General features: G+C 34.4%; 1 protein-coding gene across 4 annotated transcripts in view; it reads right to left on the bottom strand.

The window, feature by feature from the left end:
- LOC150097387 (spectrin beta chain-like) overlaps window positions 1-25,697 on the bottom strand; it is a 795,721-nt gene that overhangs the window by 276,453 nt on the left and 493,571 nt on the right. For all 4 annotated transcript variants that reach the window (XM_090407783.1, XM_090407784.1, XM_090407785.1 and 1 more), the window contains exons 27-28: window positions 18,353-18,499; window positions 1,333-1,596 (exon numbers count right to left, since the gene is read on the bottom strand). In XM_090407783.1, the coding sequence (XP_090263909.1) occupies window positions 1,333-1,596; window positions 18,353-18,499 (411 nt within the window). The remainder of the gene's footprint in view (window positions 1-1,332; window positions 1,597-18,352; window positions 18,500-25,697) is intronic.

Here is a 25,697-nt window from a genome sequence, read left to right as displayed (position 1 = left end):
AGGTTTGCATTAACTTTGGCAAAATAGCCACAGACACTTATCAAATGCATAAAACAGCTTTTGGAGGTAATGCCTTAAACTGCTTAAAGACATTCAAGTGGTGCTGAAAAGGTTTAAAGATGGTTGAACTTATTGAAGATGACGCTCACACTATACAACCAGCAACACCCCAATCCCACTCAACATTTGGTGGCTTACATTTGTAAAAAGTTGTACATCAATGTGATGATGTACATTTGTTGTACATCATCAACAAATTACTGTTTGAGAATTAGTCTGTGAAATAGAAATCTCAGTAGTATCCTCCCACCAAATTCTGATGGAAGATTTGGAAATCAGGAAGATTACTGCAAGGTTTGTGTTAAGACTGCTAGTTTCTAGCTTAAAAAGAATGTCAGTTGTACCACAACCACACCCTATTCACCAGATTTGGTCTTGTGTGACTTTTTATTCCCTAAGCTTAAATTTTATACTAAATGGATGAAGGCTTCAAAGGCATAAATGAAATTAAATAGAATGGATAAATCCACTCAGTCATTCCCTTAGAATAGTTCTTCCAGAGACACTTCTGAAGGGGGGGGGGATGCTGGGAAGAACACTGTATTAAAGCAGGAGGAGAACATTTTTAAGGGGATATGTTCCCATAGCTCATAAACGTTTGTATATATTTTAAATAAATTATGTCCCAGAATATACTGAATAGGCCTCATATATGTTGTAATGAATAATATATAACATAATACAGCCAGCAACTTTTATCACCCTCATAACTGGTAGCTTTTGGTTACCAGTAACACAAAATGCAAAGAAGTACAATGATACAATAAAAAATAGTTTACAATATAAGTCATGGAAAACAAACCATTGAACAAGAGAGTCAAAGGTTTGAACTTGGTTTACTAGATCAGTGATCCACTCATCGATAACTGGAGTATTACAACATCTGATATGTAACTTAGTTTTCCAAATAATATTCAGATTTATACAGAAAAGTAAGATTACAAGGCTGCTCAAAAGACAGGTAGAGAAAACAGAAGAATTATTTCAGATGACAAGCAGCAAAAGATTGCATTATCTAAATATAATGAAATATGTTTTAGTTGGGTACCACTGTTAATAGGTGCAAACTAAAAACATCTAGCAGATAGATGCAGTAATACTAATAATTATAATAAAGCAGTTGCTTTATGAAGTTGAAAACTTTTTAGTATGCTTTAAATCATTAAAAAAAAAAAAAAACAACTGCACACACACACACATATATAATATGCATAGGCAAACTATTAAATAATTTTATATTAAACATTAGATGACAATGAAATATCATCATACCTGTTGTTTCTGCAGAATCATATTTACACTTGTTAAATCTTGACCTGTTTCTGCTGTCAGAACTTGGTTTTCTAGATCAGTGATCCACTCATCAATATCATCACAAGTCTGGTCATACAGTGCTTGTCTGTTAGCATCAAACAAGTTCTCACCTTTCTGTGAAGTTGTTTGTTCTAATGCTTCAAACTGTTGAGAAAGTTCCTCCAATCGGGGCTCGATTATTGGAGACAATTCTGGCTTTTCTTCTATTAATTTAGAGCCACCCTAATAAAATAAAAAAAAATTTTACAAAAAAGTTGAAAAGAAACAAATGCAATTTAAATTGAATAAATTAACTAAATCATAATCAAACTGCATATTTTTCTAAAATGCTTAATAAAACCTAGACAATAATTACAAATCTAAGAGACAGATTAATCTAATTTGTATTTTGCTTACTTATGTATCAGCAAAAATAAAAATTTTAGTTTATTTTTTTTAAACATAACTTTTAGGTCTGTTTTCTGTTTATCTTAAAGGCAGTTTCAGATAAAAATAGTTTAAGTTAAAGCAGCAGAGGTTTATCTGATCAGTCACAACGTTTCTATTTTTAGGTGTTCTTTATCACAAGACAACACAGGTCAAATGTTTTTTCTCTGATTATATTAACCTTCGGAATGACTCAAAATATGATGGAACAGGAAGAAGTTATGGATGACAATTATTAATTTCACCACATAAAACAGAATTTTCATAAGAAAACACGTAGGTTTTAGTTTCCTGTGATCCTCAGAAAATGTATGCAAAGTGTGCATTATGAAAATAGTACAGGAGAGTGAATCAAAAATGAAATGTTAATATTCAGTAATTCACTAAATTTTGTATTGTTAAAAATATATTGAATTTTTGGACCAGGAATTGTCATTACTAGCTGCCTGTTCACATGCTGAGAATACAAGTGGAAGAAAAAAACAACAACATAGTTGATATTGTTGGTAGTGACCATTATATTCAAAGTCATAAAAGAATTGGCATTTCTCCTTTCAGCTGTGAACTGCAGTTTCAATAATACTATTACTGTTAGATTACAAATGAACCAATTAATAAGACTGGTTGGTTGGAAATTACAACTGAAGTCACTAAAGCTGTTGAAAATGTCAATTTAACTAAATGCTCTCTGGCTGATTTGTCTCTTCTGTGTGTGTGTGTGTGTGTGTGTGTGTGTGTGTGTGTGTGTGGTTGGGGTGAATCCCCATCACCTCTGCATGTGCTAGCTGATTCAACTTGAGTTGAAAATCATTGCAAAACATTCTTAGTGTTCTTAACATGATTCAAACACCCAAATTCAAGAGCAAATGCAATTGCACTGAAGGTGCTGGTTGAAAACAAGGAAAGGCAAATCGCAGGGATTAAATGGCTGAATCTGAATTAAATTGCATAATATGCTATGCGATGTTCTCAATAAGTATAAAAAGCAGACTAGGAAAGTTAAAAAACTAAACTTACCCCTCCCGCTTAGATTTTTGAACACGGCATTCAGACAATGAGTTAAAATATAATACCCTGTTTTTGGGATATGACAGGAAGATATCTTTAATATACTTTACTCTTGCTATAGCAAACATCATTAAAACTTACTTGTCAGCAAGGAAGTTTTAGAAACCAAAAAGTCTCAAACAGTCCCAACACAACTCTTTTAGCTACAATGCTAATATAGAAGGATTCAACTACAGCAAACTATTTAATATTACAAACTATTCCTGTTGTAGCTACAAGCTTAGTATAATGAAATTCATTTTGATAAATTATGGAGACTACTAATATTAAGAATAATTAGTTTTAATTTTTATTTCCTGATGTTTCTACATTCATATTAAGGTCATCATCTGGAGGGAGGGAGGGAGAGAGAAAGAGTACAAAGTTACATTACAGTACAAACAGTATACTAAAGTGAAAATGATTAGATCAACCATTATTCTACTAGCCTCACCTCAAATTCTATTCTATTCTATATCTCTAGTGGGAAAAAAACACACATCAAAGTTATATATTATATTTTATATCATCATCAGAGAACAAATTCATATCTTTCAATACAGCAATAGTGGTAAAATTATCAATAATTTAACATGTGTAGTGTTTAAGAAGTGTAGTGTTTGTTATATTAAGCTAAGATCCTGGAGTACTATACTCCTAATTATAATTTATAATGAACTCTTAGAACAAAAGGTTATGTGGGTGAATGTGCACCATCTATAAGGTTATGATTAGGAAGATTGATTAAAATTTACAGTCCTTAAATTTACTCTCATACTAAGTATTGCTGTGATTGTATTGTAGTAGATTTTCATGGAATTTTGTACACATTTCTCTTAGAAATAATACACAGGAAATGCCAGAATCTTTCTAGATCCATTTTGTTCTTTGGTGATCTTTCCTTTTCTTGGTATATTTGAGTTATTTTTGAATTTTTTTTTTTTTTTTCCATCTGTTAATCTGCTAATATGGCCAATCCATCCATCCATTCATTCATTGGACATCAACAGATGCCGGGTGATGTGTCACACTGGTGCTCACTATGTGGTCCCATCCACCCATCTCATTGACAGTCTACCACCTTCCTCTTTTTCCAGGAACTTTACCTTCTGACTGTCCTGAGAAGTCCTCCTTTCATCCTTTCAATGTGTCCAAAGTATTCTTCTGACAGTATCCTAAAGGAACTTTGCTCTCTCAATGACATGGGAGAATATATTATTAAATGCCATATTTAAGTATATGAATAGCATAGGTCTCATCTCGCTGCAGTTTTTGTTCTTTTTTTTTTTTTTTTTATTTGTGTGTATGCATTTTCTTAGGTTGCTTTAAATAGAAAATAAAAATTCTAAAAAAAAACATTGCCACTACACAAAGTCCATGTTAATATGAATGGATTTTTACAAGACAATGAATTTGAAAAATCTGAGCAAAAGACATAGGCCTATCACCCAAATCTCGAATTCCCCCCCCTCCAAAATTCTATTCTATATCTACATCTTTTCACATTTGATTTCTAACCCATCTAACAGTGTGGCAAATTCAAGGATTTTAAGATTTCATGTAATAACTTTTCCAAAGAAATATGAAATAGAACCTTTACAAAAGTACATTTTCATTTGACCATAGAAACTATACTGTAAAGTAATCCATTATACACATTAGCCCTGATGTTTAATGATTTCTGTCTGGTTTTCAAATGATATATGTATTTAAATGATATTTTCAAATCAGCCTCTCATCACACAACGGGCTACTCCAGTTGTGTGATGGACAAGTACTCCAAACTTGTCACTTTTGATGAGTTTCATGATTGGTAATCAGTAATAATTGTCACTGCTCTTTTTGTCCTATGACAGTACCTGTGTTAAAAATGGATAACTAAATTATACTGCATTTAGTTTATTACTACCTAGAAAAATGGAATCTTACTTGAAATTATATAATTATTTTTTGGTATAGTACTATTTTTTTTTTTAATTAAAAATTGAAACCAGGTTCTTGGAGAATAGAAGGAGAGTAAGATAGTACTGGTGCATAAGGTGGCAGTAAAAAAGAGGCATTAAACTATATGCCTGTTTGTATTTCTTCTGTAGTTAAGAAATACAAAATAGATGAGGGCAATATTATGTATGCAGGCCAGTAAGGATTTGTTAAAGGGCACTCTTCTTTTAGTAATCTGGTAACCTTTTCTAATAGAGTAACAAGAGAAATGAATGAGGGTAAGGCATATGCTGGCTTTTTTTTCTTTTAAACACAAAAGCATTTGACAAAGAGTCTGCGTATGTTAGTGGAAGTGGTGTTTGCACTACTCAGTGCTATACTGCTCAAAAAAAGAGCATCGCGAGTTTGATTTTTTTTTTTGCAAGTCTTTTTTCAGCCGATTCCTGAGTTAGTCGATCTCTAGCATAGGCAAGTGGGTTTTTTTCCCCAGAAACTCAGGATTTTCATTCTGTAAACTCAAGAAAATTGAACGTAGAGGCCACACTATTTCAGACATTAAAAATATTGTCTCAGGGACCATGAAATTGTGCCACTTGTTAGCTCTCTCTTCATGCGTGCCACTTAAATTAGTGATGACCTTGAGCTAGCTATCTCTTGTTACCAGTGGAGATTGAAATGCCCACTCACTCTCCAAAAGTTAGATAGGGCTAAAACGGCCTTGCCTATTCCCTAAGAGGGAATAAAAAGTGTTAGCTGATGACGATGCCTATTTTCATTGTCTTTGTATTGTTATTGCTGATTTTCATACCAAACCTATTACAACAGTTATTCAATTTAGTCAGGGAATCCTGCAGACTTGTATTGGATTTATTTAAAAGTATAACATCATCTGCATTAAGTAAAGAGATGAGATTAACATCTCCAATTTTGATATCAGGTTTAATACTGCTTTCCTTCATAATGTGATCCCAACAGATAATGAATAACAGAGGGGATAATGTACATCCTTGTCTGACACCAGATTTAACATCAAACCATCTTCCTGTACTTTGTTCAATTCTAACTGCTGATTTTCAACTCATCAACTCAAATATAGACTAAGTATTGCTTGACATAATGTCTAATTGACACCATATAACTGAGCATTTTGAATAGCTTTTCTCTTGGCAGCTTGTCATATGTCTTTTGCAGGTCTACAAAACTTAAAGTGACCATACCATTGGAGATCAGCTGTGCTAACATATTCCTGAATATAAGGCAAGTTATTGTTGTTATTATTATTATTATTATTTTGACACCTCCAGGGAGTCCAAAGACTCATCGAGGGAGAGTGTGCCGACAGCATCGAACGATTGGCCCCCTTCCAACTACTAACCGCGCTCAAACTTACCTAACTGAGCTATTAGTAGCAGAGGCTCTACCAATCGACCAACCTTTGCCGGCAAAGTTCTTTCCTGATATCCTCAATTTTAATATGATACTAACATTAATGCAATCTGTTCACTCCATAAATCTTTTTCGGAACTCTCATATCTGTGGTCTCCAATCTTTGATCAAGTGTTTCATTTCTAACGCATCTGTAAGTTAAAAATTTTGAGCACTGTCTTGTATACAGCAAACTTAGTGTCTTGACTAAAATCTTTTTTATCCCATACAAATTTATTCAGCTGATTTCTTACCATACCAGATTAATTAACTCTGTTGTATATTTCCATATTTAATTGGAAATCTTCACTAAAAATTCTTCCTAAATAGCAGAAATATTTTGCTTGTTCTATAGGTTTTTCATTCAGGATGCATTTGATGTTCTCAATGTTTCTACCTGTTTTCACTGTCTGTCATTTTCCTGCTGATTTTCACACAAAATTTATTAAAACAATTATTTCATTTAGTTAGTCAATCCTGCAGACTTGTATTGGATTTATTTAAAAATATAACATCATCTGCATAATGCAATGAGCTGAGATTAACACCTCGAATTTTGTTCATCATTAATTTCATAAGATGTACTGTCAATAGGTGTTGAAGCTACTATCACGGCACTACATGATTAAGTTTACATTATGACTAATCTCCTATCAACATTTTCCTCCAAATTATTCTATTTCTTTTCACCACTCCAAAATGATCTGTCATATCCAACACTTCTGAATGAATCAATCCACTTAGGTTTTCCTCTGGGTCTTTTTTCCTGCCTTCGTAGCATCTAGCATCTGTTTTACTAAACTTTCCTCTCCCAAACATCCTGCTCACACATTCTTGAATGCTTACCATGTCAAGTTCCTTTCTAATATATTCGTTTTTAATGATTCTGTCATCAATGCCATCTGTTTACTCCCTTATTTTTCTCAGAACTGTCATACCCATGGTCACTAATCTTTGTTCAAGCACTTTATTTCTGACCAAGTGCTCTGATCCATAATTTAAACTTGTTTGAAAACTGTCTTCTATACTACTAGTTTAGTGTTTAGGGCAATTTCTCTTATTCCACATAAATTTATTTAGCTGGATATCCACCATGCCAGCTTTGCTTATTCTGTTATCTATTTCCTGATTTAACCTGTCATCTTCACTAAAAACTGTACCTAAACAGCTAAACATTTCTGTGTTCCTTCCTATTTTTACAGTTTTGTCTTTTTATTGCTGATTTTCATGCCAAATTTACAGCTGTTATTCAATTTAGTTAGAGTATTCTGCAGACTTGCACTGGAGGTATTTGGGAGTACAACATCATCTGCATAAAGCAAAGATCTTAAATTCTGATATCAGCCTTAATGCCACTTTATTTTATAATGTGATTCACAATATCTCCACTCTTATTCATCATCTATATGAATCACATCATGAAAAAAAAAACTGTGCCTGATTTTCACATCAAACTATCTTCCTATGTTTGCTGCAATTCTAGCTGCTGACTTACCACTTAAATATAGACTGTGTACTGCTCTGTGTAATGTTCAATTCACTCCACACAATTGTAGTGTTTTAAAAAGCTTTTAAAATTCCCCTGGGCACCTTGTCACATGAGTCCAAGTACAAATGTTCAGTTTCTTATCATGATGTTCTTTACAGATGCATTACCTAGAAAGTACGACCCATCTCACCTCCCATTACATTTTATCATTTGAGATAAAGTGCCCATTTTAACCATGACTGCTATGACCTTCAATTCTGGCCATCTCCATTTCTTTAACAGCAGTAGGGATATATTTAGTCAATCCATCCTTCCATGCTGACCAGACATCTTAGAATACAAGCCTACACAGTAAGTCAAATATGTGGGAGAGAAAACAGACTTCCACTACCCAAGTTTAAAAAAAAATATTAAAATAGGAAGGATTCACGCATAGTCCTTAAAGTATTTAAGGACTATGCGTGACCATTTTCTTCTTGACCATTTAGCATGATCAAGAAGAAAAGAAACAAAGAAGAGGTTAATTCATTGATTTGGGATTTTATGGTGCAAGGACAGCAAATATCATACTGCACCAGGACATAGCTAACAGCACTACACAGGATGTTGATAGGGAAATAATTAAATAGTTACAAGGACATAAATTAGTGAATAAAAAATAAAATAATATACATAAATTAGTGAATAAAAAATAAAAATGTACCAAGTTATAAGAAGATAAATGAGTAAATAAAATATATGTACAAAGTTTGGTATCAACATATGAACAAATCCATAATCAAATGTCTTTGAATAAATAAATGTTTTGTAAAAATTTAAAAACATCATACAATCTGTCCAAGTGTACAGGACTCAGTCAGATAAGTAAAAATATGTCATTAGCCTCTCGGGAAAAGCTTGCACTCCACCAAATATGACAAAAGGTAAGATGCTGTTGCATTTACCATGCATAGGTGGATCATCAGCCCTCATTAAAATAAGAATGTCTGAGATGACTATGACCTATACAGCCACCTACATTGACTAGACTGCTGGTGCTTAATCTCGTGCAGTTTGTTAGTTAGTGCTTTCTGCCAGGAGTATTGCCAATAGGCAATTAACATTAATTTTATAACTTGTGTGTAGTCAGTATAAGGAACCATCATACAACATGGCGAAAAAGTATCAGCTGATGTAGCAGCTGCAGCTGCAATACCATTTCCGATAATTCCAATGTGGCTGGGAATCCAACACAACCGAAGATTGAAATTAAAGGTCTTTATTTTGTACAAGAGTCGAAGCACTGGATGTGGATTATACACCGAAAGGAGACAGCATGTAAAGAACTCAAAGAGTCTGTATAAATTATACATTTCTGGTAGGAGTTGTCTTTGATATGTGCAAGTGTGAAATGAATGGCATGCAAATCTTCTGTATAGTTATTGCAATCCTGTGTGTAAGCCTGCCATGCTTGCCACATAGAGAAAAGACTAGTCCATGTAGGATGATCTGAAAGGGACTTTATTTTTAGAGCATAAGGGACAAATGTTTTCAATAAGTGATAAAAGGATTCCTTTGATTTAAAAAAGCAGTGAATGGATGATGTACAAAAAACACCAGTAGCTAACTGGATTCCCTGATGATGGATCAGGTTTAACCTCCAGAGCGTGCTCTCTCTCTTGCAGAACTGTAAACCAAGGACCCATAGTTACGCTTTGAACATACAAGTGCACAATAAATGCATAGCAAGGAACATCAAACAGCACCCCATTCTGTAGAGAATCGAGTGTGGAGGATGTTCAATGGCTTTTTTGCACTCATCCCAAAGATGTGTAAAGAAAGTTTTCTTTACACATTTCTATCAAAAATAAGTCAAATTTGGATTCTTCAACTATGGGGATAACAGTTTGTCCCATTCTGAAATCAGGATATAGGTGGAGAGTACATTTCTGGCAGAAGTGTACAGAGATGAGTTTTTCTGGCAGATAACCTAAACCCATGATGAAACATGATCAATTGCTTGCTGATATTGTCTTTCAATGATTCACATATGGCAAGGGTGGTAGTAAATTGTGAAATCACTGACATGGAGAAAACTAACTTCTGTAGGAGGAAGCTGTTCAGTAACTGAGTTTACATTAACAGCTAAGAGGTTCACAGCCTTGAGGAACCCCCCCCCCCCCTCTTCTTGATGATATGACCAAAGTAACATGCTTACCAGTTGGTCTTGGAAGACATGGCTGGTTATAAAGTTCTTAATAAAAACACAAAGATACTTCCCCCCCCCCCCCCAAACACACACACACTAAGATTAAAGAGGTCTTAAGTTAAGGGGATAAATCCCTCATTATTTTAAAGCCGGATAAGAAACTTGGAGATCGAAATCTAAGAATTTCATGCCGAAGAACTATCGGCGAGTCCAAGTGTAAGACAACACCTGGGTAATAACAACACTAGGGAAATTCGGAGCAAAGGTGGAGCAAGATCCATCACTATCCTTAATATTTTCTCATAATGTAAAATGCAGCTCCTAGGAGATGTATTACTGTTTTACATTATGAAGAGAGTCACTACCCAGACCGGTTTCGACCTTTATTGAGGTCTCATTAGTGAGTAGGTAGACTTGGAATACCAAGGTTTAAGTGAACCGAACTTACATATACCCCTACTAACGAATTGCCACACCGGTGTACCCATATATTATTATTACTATGATAAAGAGCCAAGAGGCTATTTTTCCGGCGGCGTAAATTAAGTTAAGGGGATAATAAATCCCTCATTATTTTAAAGCCGGATATGAAACTCGAATTTTTTTAATGGAAAGAATGTCAATTCCGGAGTATTTTAGCAGTCTTAGAGTTGAACACAGTGTTGTAGCATTCAGGAACAATCTCAGCTTTTGAACCTTTATAATCATTAACTCCAAACAGGGGGAAGATGAAAACCCAAGTAGTACCAGAGAAGGTCTGGACATGTATGATTAGTTTGCAATATTTTATGGATTTTTGAAGCTGTATTGCTTAAATAGCAGAATTTTAAGACTGGAAGTACAAATCCTCCATGCTTTGTTGATAGTTGAAGAAATTTCTTTTTAACTTCTTGGTATCGGCGAGACCAAAAAAATTGCAGAGGTTTACTATATAATTGCTTTTCTTCAGCTTTTGTGATGTCTGTAATATTTATTATGTACAATTGAGCAGGAAAGATTATGGTTTTGAGTACTATGACTTTAGAAGAAAAGGAGAGCAGCCCTATTTTCCAGTCTTCTAACATTTCCAAGTTCTTGTATATAAGTTCTTGGGCTGGTAATATTGGGTAAGTGGAGAATGGAATTCCAAGTATAATGATGGGTTCTCTTTTTGGGGTTAGTCCAAAAGGAATGTCTCCAAGATCCCACTTTCCATAAACTTTTAATTTTTTCTTGTTTGCATTAATAATTAATCTGCTGCTTTTGCTGAATTTTTCCAAAATATATATATATGGAATCATTATCCTTCAAAGTTCCCACTACATCATCAGCATATACTAATACCTTATTTTCCTGTTTAGTTGAAGGAACTGTTATTCCTCGCACAGCATGTGTATTTGTTGACTTGTTGTAAGAAAGGTTCAAGGACCAATGCAAAGAGCAGTGGACTGAGAGGGCACCTTACTTGACTCCTTTTTGAATTTTTACTGGGTCTGACAGGAACCCATTAACTTGGAGGCAGGTGGTTGAATTAACATAGGCTCCTTTAATAACAAATAGCATTTTTTTACTTACACAAATTTGCTGGAGGATGTGGAATAGAAAGGGATGCTGAACATTATTGAATACTTGAGTAAGGTCTACTGATAGCACTGCCATCGACTGCTTTTTCATGTTAACTAAGCGGATTAGATCACGTAGCAGAAATATATTAAATTCTACTGCTCGACCTGGTAATGATAATGTGGAAAAATATCTTGTAGTCAGTATTAGATAGAGAAATAGTTCTCCAGCTGCTGATTAAGGTGTGAACGCTATTAGGTTTAGGAATAAGGACAGTATGGCTTGCTACAAATTCACTTGGTATGTGTCCTGATGTGAGAAAGGAATTAAATAGTGTAACTAGAATGGGAAGAATAAAATCCCAGGCCTCACAATAAAGTTCTATCCCCAGACCATCAGGCCCTGGGGATTTTCTTGTCTGGCATTCTTTATAGGCTGTGGTAACTTTAGATGCTGCAATGGGGATGTCAAGCCCATCTTGGATATGAACAGGAAAGCCATTAATGTTGCAAGAGTTATAATTTCCAACAGTACTATTATCTTCAAACAGATTTTTGTAGTGTTTATGAAAGGAGTCAAGGATGTCTTTAGTGGTAGACATGTCTTCTCCATTAACACAGATTTCAGTGATAGTCCTCTCTTTGCGAAATTTTGTAAATTGTCTATTGAAGAATGCAGCTGAAAGGCTATCTGCTAAGTGCTGTTGTACTCTTATCTTAAAATTTCTTTCTTCTACTTGTTTTTGCCTTTCCAGTTCTATCTCTATGTTAATGTTTCTAATGATGTTGCTACATTCTATACCATCATGTTGGTTTGTTACAAACCAACTTCTCTCTTTATACAGATCTTTAAACGTTTTCCTTTTGAGGAAAGCCTGTTTCTTTCCCCATTCCATCATATTCTGCTTGTTTGAATTTTAACCACATATCCAAATTCCAGGTAACATTATTCCAATTCAAACAGACGGTCTGGAATTTAGTTGAAAAGATCAACGGAAAATTCGACCTTTATTGAGGTCTCATCAGTGGGAGCCAGACCCAAAAGTGATACTAAAGTTGAAGTGCCAAAGTCAGAATTTCTTATACAAGTAGCCAAAAATGTGTCACACCTTATTATTAAGATATTCTGGATTAGAGATAGTTGTTGGAAGTTTATCCACTTGGTTATACTACAATATAAATTAAAGCTAACAAGAAATTATATACTTGGTTTAATCCTTTATCCAAGTGTAAGCAAACAAAGTATGCACCTGAAGTATTTTCAGGACTGGGGCAACTCGTATATAGAAGCTGATGACTCCACATCACTTGCACTTTACTAAGGCAAGTGATGTGAAGTCACTTGCCTTAGTAAAGGCAAGGTCTGGTAGTGACCCTTCCCATAATGCATAGCATTATACCTACCTGTAAGGATATGTGCTTTGCATTATGGGATACAAAGGCAAGTGGTGTGAAGTCATCAACTTCTATATACGAGTTGCCCCAGTCCTGAAAACACTTCAGGCATAAACTTTGTTTGCTCGCACTTGCATAAAAGATTAAACCAAGTATATAATTTCTTGATATCTTTAATTTATATTTAATGCAGGATTGTTTTTGACTGTGATGTCTCACATAATGTGTTTTTGTCTGAGCATGTTTAAAAGCTATTAAGTTTGTTGTGATAGGATATCTACCTACAAGATAGAGCATATTGTAGATATCTATCTTGATCTTTTTTTGGCTACTTGGCACTCTTGGTTCCACCATGGCTTTGGACAGAGTGGAAATCGGTGTGATTTTTTTTTTTTTTTTTGAATTACTGAGGTGGCTGAATGGACGATAATCTCTGACATGCTTCACTGCTTCATTAATAGATGTTTGGCTGATTGCTTCAGGATAAAATTTTGCAAGATGAAAAAACGTATTCCAGTCAGCCTGGAATGCACTAGCCTGATCCATTTTCCACGTGGGCATCTGTGTAGGAGGACATGGTTCCTTTGAAGACATACTGCTGATAAGAGGAAAATGATAACTTCCATAAGATATATGTGAAGTTGCCCAGTCCTGAAATTACTTCAGGTGCAAACTTTGTTAACTTACACTTGGATAAAGGATTAAACCAGGAGTATCATTTCTTGATATCTTTAATTTACCTATTATTTAGGCTTTGTAGATGGTTTCCAGGAGATTGTGGACTTGTCCTTATCAATTTGTATTTCTCATTAGATTTTTTTATTGGATATTTGATATTGGATATGTATTGGATATTTTTCTAGAGGAAGTATGGACGACCAGTGTCCATCTCTTCCTCTAGAAAAATATCCAATACATCTTCAGATGTGTGTCAGGATCACTAGGCAAGTTCAAGTTGCTTTCAATGGATACTGAAGTATCCATTTTTTCTATGGAAGTGTCTTGGCGGTTTGTCTTCAGACGATAACTTGAAGTAATTTTTTTTTTTTTTTTTTTTTTTTTTTTTTTTTACATACAAGTTGGTTCTTATTGAAAGGAACTATTTTCAGATTGGGATCATACATTGTGGGATTAATGTGCTCAACAGAGAAACACTCACAATTATAAAGTTTTGGTATGGTGAAATTATCAAATGGTGGAATAGACATAAGAGTTTCAGTTGCTGTTGATATCTTCTTAATTTTTACCTTCCCAGCATAAGAGGATCCCAGAGTAGGTGTGGTGGTGGCTAATTTTTGTTTCCTTTTTTCATCCTGATATGAAATGTTTTCTTCTGTTTTTATTTTTGTATTTCTTTCTCATATTTCTACTTCTGACATTCACATGAGTACACTGGATGATCTCCCTGAAAATTTATACGATTAGCTTTCTGGACGGAGCAAGATTGGTTTATCATTTACTAATACTAAGGACACAAGTGGCAGATTCACAACAGGCAGTTTGGGCATGTCCATATTACTGGCATTTGATGCATCTTAGTGGATTAGGTATGTACAGTCTAACAGGACAACTGAGATACCTGCTTTAACAGATGTTGTAGGCTTAGTAGTATCAAAGGTAAAAAAAAAAAAAAAGAAGTATGGCATGTCCCACATCAGATACTTGAGTTCACCTTTCCCATCTTCACTAAAATGAGTCTGATAAACTAATAAAAATATAAAAAACAATGGCATCTAGTTAACAAGATGAATTTTTTTATTATAACATGATGTATACATATGATCAGATTATATTAGAAGGTAACGAAGAAGACAATATTTAAAAATATATTTAGATATTGTCTAAATATTAAAAATATTTAGACGATATTTAAAGACAATATATAAAAAATGATAGGTGAAGGAGGGGTGATATGATTGAGACATTCAAATTACTGAAGGGTTTCTATAAGATTGATCCAGAAGATATTTTTGAAAATATGACTGGTGGTGGGAGGACTAGGGGCCATGCATGGAAGCTGGGCAAGGGCGTGGTTGACAAGGGAGTTAGAGCTAGGTTTTTTACTTGAAGAGTGGTGAATGAGTGGAATAAGCTTCCAGAATCTGTTGTGGGTGCTACGACTGTGAATGAGTTCAAGGCAAGGTATGATAGATACTGTGTCAATGTCGAATAGTTGTTCTTGACATGATGTTAAGGCCTCCCTCAATGAGTCTGTTGACTCCTTGGAGTTGTCCGAAACAATAATGATAATAATAAAAATCAGTGGTTTTTTTTTTTTTTTTATATATATATATAACTCTCATCCATGAAAATTCATAAAATCTGTAATACACTGGCACTTGCTGGGCTATGGATCCTATTATTTTATTTTTATGCAGTCTGAAAACCCTGCTCTAGAAAACATCATCATCATCATCAAATTCCTGCCATGTACCCTCAAGGGGTGTACAGGATATGACAGTACTACATGAAAAAATTACATCATTACTAACTTCCTATCTACAATTTTCCTCCAAATCAGTCTGTTACTTGTCAAGACTCCAACATTATCAGATCTTATATTTCTATCGTCTAAGGCACTTTGTACCGTATCAATCCATCTATATCTTGGTCTTCCTCTGGGTCGTTTTCCTGCCAACCTGGCAGAGAACACTTCTTTTGCTAATCTTTCCTCTCCCATTCTATTTAAGTGACCATACCATCTGAGATTAGCTCTGCTAACGCATTCCTGGATGCTGACAATGTCAACTTCTTTCCTAATATCCTCATTTTTAATATGATATTGCCATTGATGCCATCTGTTCACGCCTCTAATCTTTCTCAGGACTCTCATATCTGCGGTCTCTAGTCTTTGGTCAAGTGTTTTACTTCTGACCCAGCTCTCAGATCCATAAGTTAAAATTGGTTTGAACACAGTCTTGTATACAGCTAATTTAGTGTTCCGACTAATTTCTTTCTTATTCCATATGAATTTATTCAATTGACTTCCCACGATACCAGCTTTGCTGATTCTGTTGTCTATTTCTATATTTAGTTTACCATCTTCAGTAAAAATTGTGCCTAAGTAGCTGAAATGTTTTACTTGTTCCACAGGTTCTCCATTCACAACACAGTTGACATTTTCCATGATTCTGCCTATTTTCATTGTCTTTGTCTTTTTATTGCTGACCTTCATACCATATCTATTACAACAGCTATTCAATTTAGTCAGAGAATCTTGCAGACTTGTAGCGGATTTATTTAGAAGTATAACATCATCCGCATAAAGCAAAGGGCTGACATTAACATCTCCAATTTTGATATCAGGTTTAATACCACATTCCTTCATAATGTGATCCATATAGATAATGAATAACAGAGGGGATAATGTACATCCTTGTCTCACACCAGATTTAACATTAAACCATCTTCCTGTACTTCCTTCAATTCTAACTGCTGACTCACAACTCAAATAAAGACTAAGTATTGCTTGATATAATGCCCCATTGACACCATATAACTGCAGCATATTGAATAGCTTCTCTCTTGGCACCTTGTCATATGCCTTTTCCAAATCGACAAAACTTAAATACAGATCTTTGTTATATTCCCATGCTTTCTCGACTATTTGTCGTAAAGTGAAGATCTGATCCTGACAGCCTCTATTTGGCCTGAATCCAGCTTGTTCTTCACCAAGCTTTTCTTCCACAATTCTTCTCAACCGTTTCTCAAGTATACTTGCATAGATCTTGCCAGGAACACTCAGTAGGGAAATACCTCTGTAATTCTCACATTCAGTTTTATTTCCCTTTTTATGTATGGGTACTATGAGAGCTCTACTCCAATCATCGGGAATTCGTCCCTCTGTCCAGGCTTTCTGAACTATGCAGTGCAGCCACTGTAAGACTCTTATACCACCATACTTCAGCATTTCTGGTCGAATATCATCTACTCCTGCTGCCTTTCCACATTTCAAGCCTTTGATGGCTTTTTCTACTTCAAGTATGGATATGTATTCCTGACTGCATGCCTGGTCAGTGTTTTTTATCACTGTGCTGTCATCACTGCTTGTTTCATTTAGCAGTTTTTCAAAGTAATTACTCCATACTTCAAGGATATCTTTTTCTCCTGTTTTCATTTCACCTTTATCATCTCTAATTCCTTTTACAGCACTCTTTCCTCCATTCCTAAGCTTCTTCAACAACCTCCAGAATATTTTGCCACCTTCTTGATATTTATTTTCTATATTCTTGCCAAAGTCCTCCCATGACTTTTGTTTAGCTAGTTTTACACACTGTTTAGCTTTCTTACATTTGTCTCTGTATTCTGTAAGAGTAAAAGCTGACTTATTTGCCAGGAACTTTTGATATGCTTTCTTCTTTTCCTTCACTGCCTCTTTAACTTCCTGTGTCCACCAGGGAGTTCTGATTTTTTTATCTTTGCACACAACCTCACTACATGCCTCTCTGGCAGAATCAATCAATGTTTCCTTCAGAGTTTGCCACTGAATCTCCAAGGTTTGATTCCTGTTCTCAAACTCTTTCATTTTCTTTTCAATAATATTTCTGTATTTTAGTCTACAGTTTACATCTGAGAGCTGCTCAACTTTTATTCGCTTTAAAACTTTCTTACATGTTATTCTTTTCAATATGAAATTCAATTTTATCCTGCTCAAGACCTTCTCAATTCCCCCCCCCCCTGTATAAGACTCCCCATGTATAAGACGAACCTTACTTTTTCGAACCCAAAATTAAGAAATCAATATTTTAAACATAAAACAGAACACATTTGATATTTTTTTAAATATTCAAAGTATATTTAGTAATTAGGTAATATTTTTAAGATATATACTAAGAAATTATTCATCACTCTCAGTTCTGAGCATATCATTTTCTTCATCACTATTAGTGCTTGAGTCTCTAATCAAATTGTCTCTCTGAAGTTCTATTTCCATGTGTTCTTTTGCATAATTGATGACTTTTAACTTGAATTTTGAAGAATGTGACAAGAGTTTTTTCCCCGAACATTTTTATGGGCTAGTGCTCAAAATATTGTTAATGCATTAACTTACCCCGCCAATGAATTGCAGATGTATGAATGCTTTCAGAGTTCTGATTGGTTTATTCAGAATCAGCCAATAATGACACCACTCGACAGAGTTAACAAAGGCTAGATTTGTGAAAGCCTGTTCACGGAGATAAGGTACCGGCAGTTTCGCCATGGCAACCATGGGTCTCTCAACCGGTTACCCCACCACCCATGTATAAGACGACCCTCAATTTTTGGTCTAAAAATCTTAGAAAAAAAGTATCGTCTTATACACAGAAAAATATGGTAAGTCCTTGATTTCTGTTTTAACTACCATGTGAGAGAAAACTACTTTGCCAGACACTTTGGAGTAATGAAACAGGAAGCCGTATATACAACAAAAACTAGAAAGGAGTAACCAGAAAATATCCAGACTTAGTGAAGGAATAAAAATCACACATTTTTCAATGCAGTTCAGAAATATGAAAAATTAGTTATAACAAACTTAAAATTACTTACCTGTTCCACTTCATACAGTCTGTTTTTATTAGAAGCTACTTCGGCAGCAAAAGCTTGATGACGCATCCACTTACTATGAATTGTTTTAGCACTGCGATATGTTTCATCTTGAGCAATAATATATTTTTCTTGAATCCATTCTGATAACTATAAAAAAGGCAATTTTCATTCCTGAATACTGATTTCAATACAACAAGCAAACTGCAATTAAAGTATTCACCAGGATGATATGAAAAGCAAATTTCAAAAATTTAATTAATGTTCCAAATATCACTATCTTTACAAAAATTATATAAAAAGTTCATTCTTTCTTTGACTATTCAAATACTAAAATAAAACTATCATATCCCTCTGTAAAATACATTTGACTTAATGCAGGTGATTAAACAAAAAAAAGCTTTTTTTTTTCCTTTCTTTTTTTTTTTTTTTAAAATCAACCCTTAAGTGCTTAACATATTTACAGAATTATTAAGAAAAATAACTACAATTATTAAAACTATCATTTATTAATACAAATGCTGAGAAGCAGACAATTATTTAAAAGTAACTAATTATAGTGTTTTCACTGCATTCTTACAATTCACTTTCTTGTTTTTCTCTTCTAACATCAAGTAGCAAGCATGAAAGACTGGTTAGTTGGATTATGATTTATATTTATTTACAATACACAAGGTAATAAAAAATAATAAATTAGTAAATAACATGTTATGAACAAAATGTTTTAATGTGTAATTTTTAATGATAAAAAATTAAAAATTACACATCTACACATATATATATATAGCAATTTATGATTAAATGTGTTTGTATAAATGAATTCATTGTAAAAAAGTTAAAAACTCAATGCAATTTGAGTCTGATAAGATCTGACCAGAGAGAATATAGATCAGGAGTGAAATTTTTACTGATCTACTATTTCAAGTGAAGTGCAAGCACTCTACCAGAATATAGCAAATGATAAGATGAGTGGCACACTGTTTACCCATTGATAGGTCATCAGTCCTCAAATGATAAGAATATGTAAGATGACTTGTGTCCTCCTATGCAGAGCCTAGCAAGAACAACTTTCTCTCTTGCTGATTAGACTGTGAATGTTTAATTTCAGGCTTAGTCTCATGAAATTCTCCCATGCTTCTTGCCACAATAACTGTCATTAATTAACTCTGATCTTATTAAATGTTTGTAGTCTATATACGAGATTGACGAACAGTGCAAGGAAAAGTATGGACTAACCTAGCAGCTACACCTGCAGTCTAATTCCCTTGATTCCAAGGGAATTAGACTGCAGGTGTAGCTGTTGCTGGGGATCCAGCACAATTGAATATCAAAATTAAGGACCCTCAATTTTATATAACTCTTGTTTAGGTATACAGTGCAAGCTGAATGGCATGCATCTCGGTAGTATAATTACTGTATTCATGGTGGATCAGAGTGCATAATAATGTGGACAGGAAACACAGCACAACCAACAGAATACAAAATCTCAGTCTATTAGTAGAGACAGGTAAGAAATCATGTTTTTTTAGAGAAACATGTGCCATAACTCTATAGAATATGTCCATGAAAACACAAGGTAAAAGTATTATTTATCAAACAATATATTCTTTATTTAAATAATAAATAAATAACGATATATTCTTTTTTAAACATACAAGTAAATCTCCTAACAAATAATCTATGTACAGTCAAAATGCCTTGCTTCCTTATGTGATTCTTCTATTTATTATCTATTTTTCCCCCCCATAAAACTAACTTTCTGAGGCAAACATAATCATCCACAATTTCAAAAGGATTATCTACAAATTTTAGTTTAATCTAATCTGAATTTTTCACAAGTTTTGTTTCAGTATGTTAATTTCATATCATGTTTCCTTCTTTCATTGTTAAGGTCATTTACATTTTCTGAGTTTCTTCCTCTGAATGATCCACTGTCAAAAGGTGTCTACAGAAGTCATGGTGTGTTGGAGAGAAAATCATTTCTGGTTAAATGCCAGAGAATCCTAGCATTTATCATTTTCTCCAATATCTCATAAAGCTACCTGGTCAGAGTGACAGCCAATAACTGGTTGCTTATGTTGAAACTTTTTCTAGTTTTGGGATGGCAATGACTATTGACTTATGCCATGAATCTGTTAACTTCAGCTTTCAGTTGTTAAAAGTCATTTTCACTTGGTTATAAATTAAATTAAAGATACCAAGAATTACATTCTTGTTTAATACTTTATCCAAGTATATAGAAGTTAAAGACTTCACATTAATTGTCTTAGCATCCCATAATGCACAGCATTATACACACCAGAAAGGATGTGTGATTTGCATTTTGGGATACTAAGGCAATTAACGTGAAGCCATTAGCTTCTGTATATAAGCAGTCTAGTCATGAAGATGCTTCATGTGCAAACTTTGTTTGCTCATACTTGGATAAAGAATTAATCAGGAATATAATTTCTTGGCATCTTTAATTTATAACAAGTGTAAACATTTTTCAACACCTAGCTTTAATCGAGAGTATTTCAATAATAAGGTGTCAAACCTTTTCACTATTTGGATATAGAAAATATGTAATGCCCACATTACTTCAACCTTGGTACCTCTTCTAGGTCTGGCTCCCACTAATGATATTTAATAATGTTTGCTCTTTGGGGTTGCTTGTTTGCTTTCTGGAGAGCAGAGCAGTTCTGCTTTGGTGGTAGGTTTTTGCTTGCCACTGAGTGGAGCCACGATGAGTGACGAGTTTAGGAGTGATAATTTTGGGTCACTCCGTGAGATTTAGAGTGATCTTGTTGATCACTCAAAATTTTTGGGAGAGGTACCCCTGTACCTTAACAGTTCCCTCAATGAGGGTCAACACCATCTGGGTAGTGGCCCTTCCCATAGTGCATACGATTATACATACCTGAATATACATTCCATGTGAAGAATCCTCATGATCAGAATATTTGTAAGTAGTGGTTGATGACTTCCCAATTGGATCAAAAGGATTAAACAAGAATATAATTTGCTTCCTAACCAAGTGAAAAACATTTCAACAACTGTTTGGAGAAGGTTTAAAGATTATGAAATTTTTTGATTGCTTAGCTCTCAATATTCCACCATACCTTTGGATGTTGGGAAAATCGAGATTTGGAATTGCAGTAGTTGGTTGAGGACCTTTTTCTCATTATGGGAAGGATCACTAACCAAAGTGGTTTCAACCTTTATTGAGGTCTCATCAGTGGGAGAAAGACCCAGAAGATAATACATCAAGGTTGAATTAATGCAAAAGCCATATATATATATATATATATATATATATGTGGCGATTAGTTTTTACTCGGTTGTTATACATTTCAAAAAATAGATTTAATGACTCCAAGATTTTTAATGTATTTATCATTAAAATCTTTATATGTTATCTCGGTCTTGGAGTCATTAAATCTATTTTTTGAAATATATATATATATATATATATATATATAAGTAGAAAAAAAGGTGTATTACCTTATTATTGAAATTCTCTGGATTAGAGATATAAAATGTTATTTTTTAGTTGGTTGAAAATTAAACTTGCCAAAAAGAGAGGGTGTTTCTCCAGGCTCTCTCTATTAAGTGTGACACTCTTTGCTACCAAAGTTAATTCAACCATTGAAGAGCTTCTGCCCAGAGTAGGCAATGCTTTTTGTGTTGGTGACCTCACAATTTATGATCACTCATGTAATATGGGGGTAACAGAAAGACAACTTCAACAAGCAAATGATTGCATTTCTTCATGGGCACTTAGCAATGGGTTCAGGTTTTCAGCAGAAAGAGTGTGTGTGTGTGTGTGTGTGTGTGTATACACCTCTGCCAAAACTGTGTACACTTCACCCAGATCCTGATTTAAGAATGAGACAAAATATTCCAGCAACACTAGAGGCCAAGTTCTTGGGATTCGTATTTAGCAGAAATCTTCCTTTCACACATTTGTCATATTTGATGAAAAGTGCAAAAGAGCAATGAATATCTTTCACACTCAATCTTCTGCAGAATGCAGTGCAAATCGATGTTTCTTTCTCCACCTTTATTGTGTACTTATACAGTTAAAGAGTTTATGGATCCCGAGTATACAGTTCAGCAAAGGTGAGGGCACTCCAATGGTGGGACTCCATCATCAGGCTATATGAACAACTACTTATGCATTTCATGCATCACATGTTCGGTCTTTCTGTCAAAACAAAGACACACATGTTGCTTTGATAAAAACAACTGGCTCTTAACTATGCCCTAAAATTAGTCTATTCCAGAACATCCAATATGGAGTAGTATTTTTTCTCTATGTTGGGAAGCTCAATATTATACACATCAGACTGACTTATGTCCCTTTGGTGTGCAAGTAAGAGATTATGCACGCTATCAGCATAAATGTTCACAATATTACCAGCACTGCACGTTATATCATTCCTCCGTGGCAGGTTTACAACCTCTCACTCTATTTCTGAACACGAGGACTACATGCAGTTCTACTAATACAGCCACTCAAGACTTGCTAACCATGCTTTGGACACCCTCCACAGGATACGCTAGAAAAAGGCTGCTCTCTTACACCACAGTAAATATAAATATAAAAGGCTATTCCTCGAATCTGCTTCAGCTCTGAAAAACTTCCCAAACCTCAATAAATTTGTGCACATGAGATATGCCCAAAATTGGAAAGCATTCATCCTAAGATCTTCAGCCCAATAGCCAAGACTACCCAATTTAGCCCACTAGGAGGGCACCGTTTAGGACTCTAGACCCAATTTGGTTAGCTTTGTTCAGCCTCATTTGTCCAATGTTGATCCTTGATGATGGCAATGTAATGTTGCCGAAATATAGGAAAGTATTAATTAAAGTTTTTATAATTAATATTTTAGTATATGCTGTTGTTTCCTGAAAAATAATAGTTATGAGTAACCAACACATAAGCCTATTTACCAGAAGTATTAAATATCTAGTTTGCAGAATTCTCATTTCTTTCACAACAGCATTTTAATAAATTAAGAAGTTTTATGACTAAAAAGAAAACATAGAACATAGGAATTTATTAATTTTTACCGAAATAAATAAATGACACTGACTAGTTGAACCACCTAAAGGAGAACTGGTGGCTACTTCAGAGCTAGACACATCAAAACAGATATAAACACAAAGGTTATGAAGTTGATTAAATGCTGAAAACTCATTATAATGCAAATAGGCAAGTTCATGCTAGACAGAAAATGAAAAAGCAATGTGGCAAGCTTTAGTTGGAATTTCATTAGCGACAGAAGGTGATTGTTGGTAAAATTTAAATCTCTAATAAGTGAAATATTTAATGAGATATTTCCATATATCGCTTAGTGTCAGTCCTTCATTTTTATTCAGTAATTCTTACAAATGAATGACTGCAATTTAGAAGTTTTCTTCTAAATAAGGCATAACTGAAAGGTTCCAATCAACTCATGGTTGGTATTAGAAGTTTGGCTGGCTAAACCAGACCAGTCTTTTTTTTCATGATCAATATCTGCAACATGCTCCTCCTTTCTCACCTCAAATCCACAGTTGTGCCTCTCCTATATACCCCCACACTACATGAGAATGGAATCATATACATTCTCAGGTATTTGTAGAAAGGCGTGCTATCCTTAGGTCACCTCAGGAGGTTACGAACAGTTCAAATTGGTATAAAAGGTACTCTGATGTTCTTTGAAAAGAGATGCTATTTCAACTGATAAAACTTCCAACATGTGGTATTGTGATGGAGTCTCTGTATTGGATATTCTGGTTATTGGAAGTCGATAGAAATAAAATTTATATCAACTGTTTTCTTGGAATAGTCACTGAGAACAAAGAAATTAGAGAAAGTCTGGAGTTCTGTCTTGAGTTAGTCATCATTTTGTATAACAGAAACTGCCCTATTCTTTAGTGTGTGGATTATGCCTAATATTTGAGAAGGATGGTGAAGAGATGAGGGAGAAAGATAAGCTCCTGTATGCGACGGTATATGATACACATCAAGCGTAACACCAATTTCAGGCAATTTAGTAATAAGACCATCAAGGAAAGGGAGTTTCCCATCTTTTTTCAAGCTCTAATATAAATTTAACAGTAGGTTTGTAAGAGTATAAATAACGTAAAAATTGTTGGAGGCCATGCGTAACAAATAATGAAGATGTCATCGACATATCTCCAACATACTGTTGGTTTTATACCCATTTTTGTTAGGAAAGTCTTTCCAGAATTCTCCATGATAAGGTCACTACAGGAGGAGAGAGAGGGAGAGGCTACCAATTTTTTTTTTTTTTTTTCATTACCCGTGTGCTGTCATCTACAATTAGTTTTTGTTAAACAGCTTCCATCTTCCCTCCTCTGTGTGTGTTTACATGCGTACGTACACACACACACACCATAAGTGTGATGAAATAGTAGCACGTAATATGATCCTTACAGAAATCTTCCACTCAGTTTCTTCACAGACACTGCTTTCAGCTACGAAGTGAAATACCTGTCCAATTTTTTATGCTGTCTATCCAGTTTATTCTGCCTCTATATCAAGTTCCTGGAATAAGTCCTTCAAGAACTTGCATTTGATCTGCTGATACAACCAAGCCGCATGAACTGTTTCCTTTAAATCTTAGTTATGATGTTATCTCTTGAAATGGCAAAAACACTAATTCTTTGTCTTGCTTCAAAATTTGTGAAGTGTCAGTGTATGGTATCTTTAGAATGGAATCATCTACAGCACCTCATTTAAAATACTAGCAACCTCTTTTCATCATCTTTTAGGAGGGTCCATGTTACATTTCTGATTTTTGTAATTTTTGTTCTAATATTTTGTCTTGATCTGTTATCTTTATTGAAGATATTGCCTAGGTATTTAAACTGATCAAAGTCTATTAGTGTATCCTCAAGTAGAGTTGGTAAGGTAGGAAGTCAGCTGAATAGATTTATATGGAATAAGAAAGAAATTAAATAAAACACTAAATTAAATGAATAAAGACAGTTTCAAACCAATTTTAACTTAGAGATCTGAGAGCTGGGATCAAAATGATGAAAGAGTGGAAATGTCTGATATGACAGTTCTGAGAAAGATTAGTAGTGAATAGATGGCATCAATGGCAGTATCACATTGCTAACATTCAAGAATGTGTTAGTGGAGCTAATCTCAGGTGGTATGGTTACTTAAATAGAATGGGAGAGGAAAGATTAGCAAAACAAGTTCTTTGCCAGGTTGGCAAGAAAAGACCCAAATGAAGACCAAGATGTAGATGGATTGATACAATAAAAAGTGCCTTGAAAGACAGAAATATAAGTTCTGATAACATTGGAATTTTGACAGATAACAGATTAATTTGGAGGAAAATTGCTA

The sequence above is a fragment of the Typopeltis vanoorti genome, chromosome 17, assembly GCF_054136105.1.
Source record: "Typopeltis vanoorti isolate ZY-2024b chromosome 17, IOZ_Tvanoo_1.0, whole genome shotgun sequence".
Classification (NCBI taxonomy): domain Eukaryota; kingdom Metazoa; phylum Arthropoda; class Arachnida; order Uropygi; family Thelyphonidae; genus Typopeltis; species Typopeltis vanoorti.
This window is presented reverse-complemented; position numbering and strand designations above follow the sequence as displayed.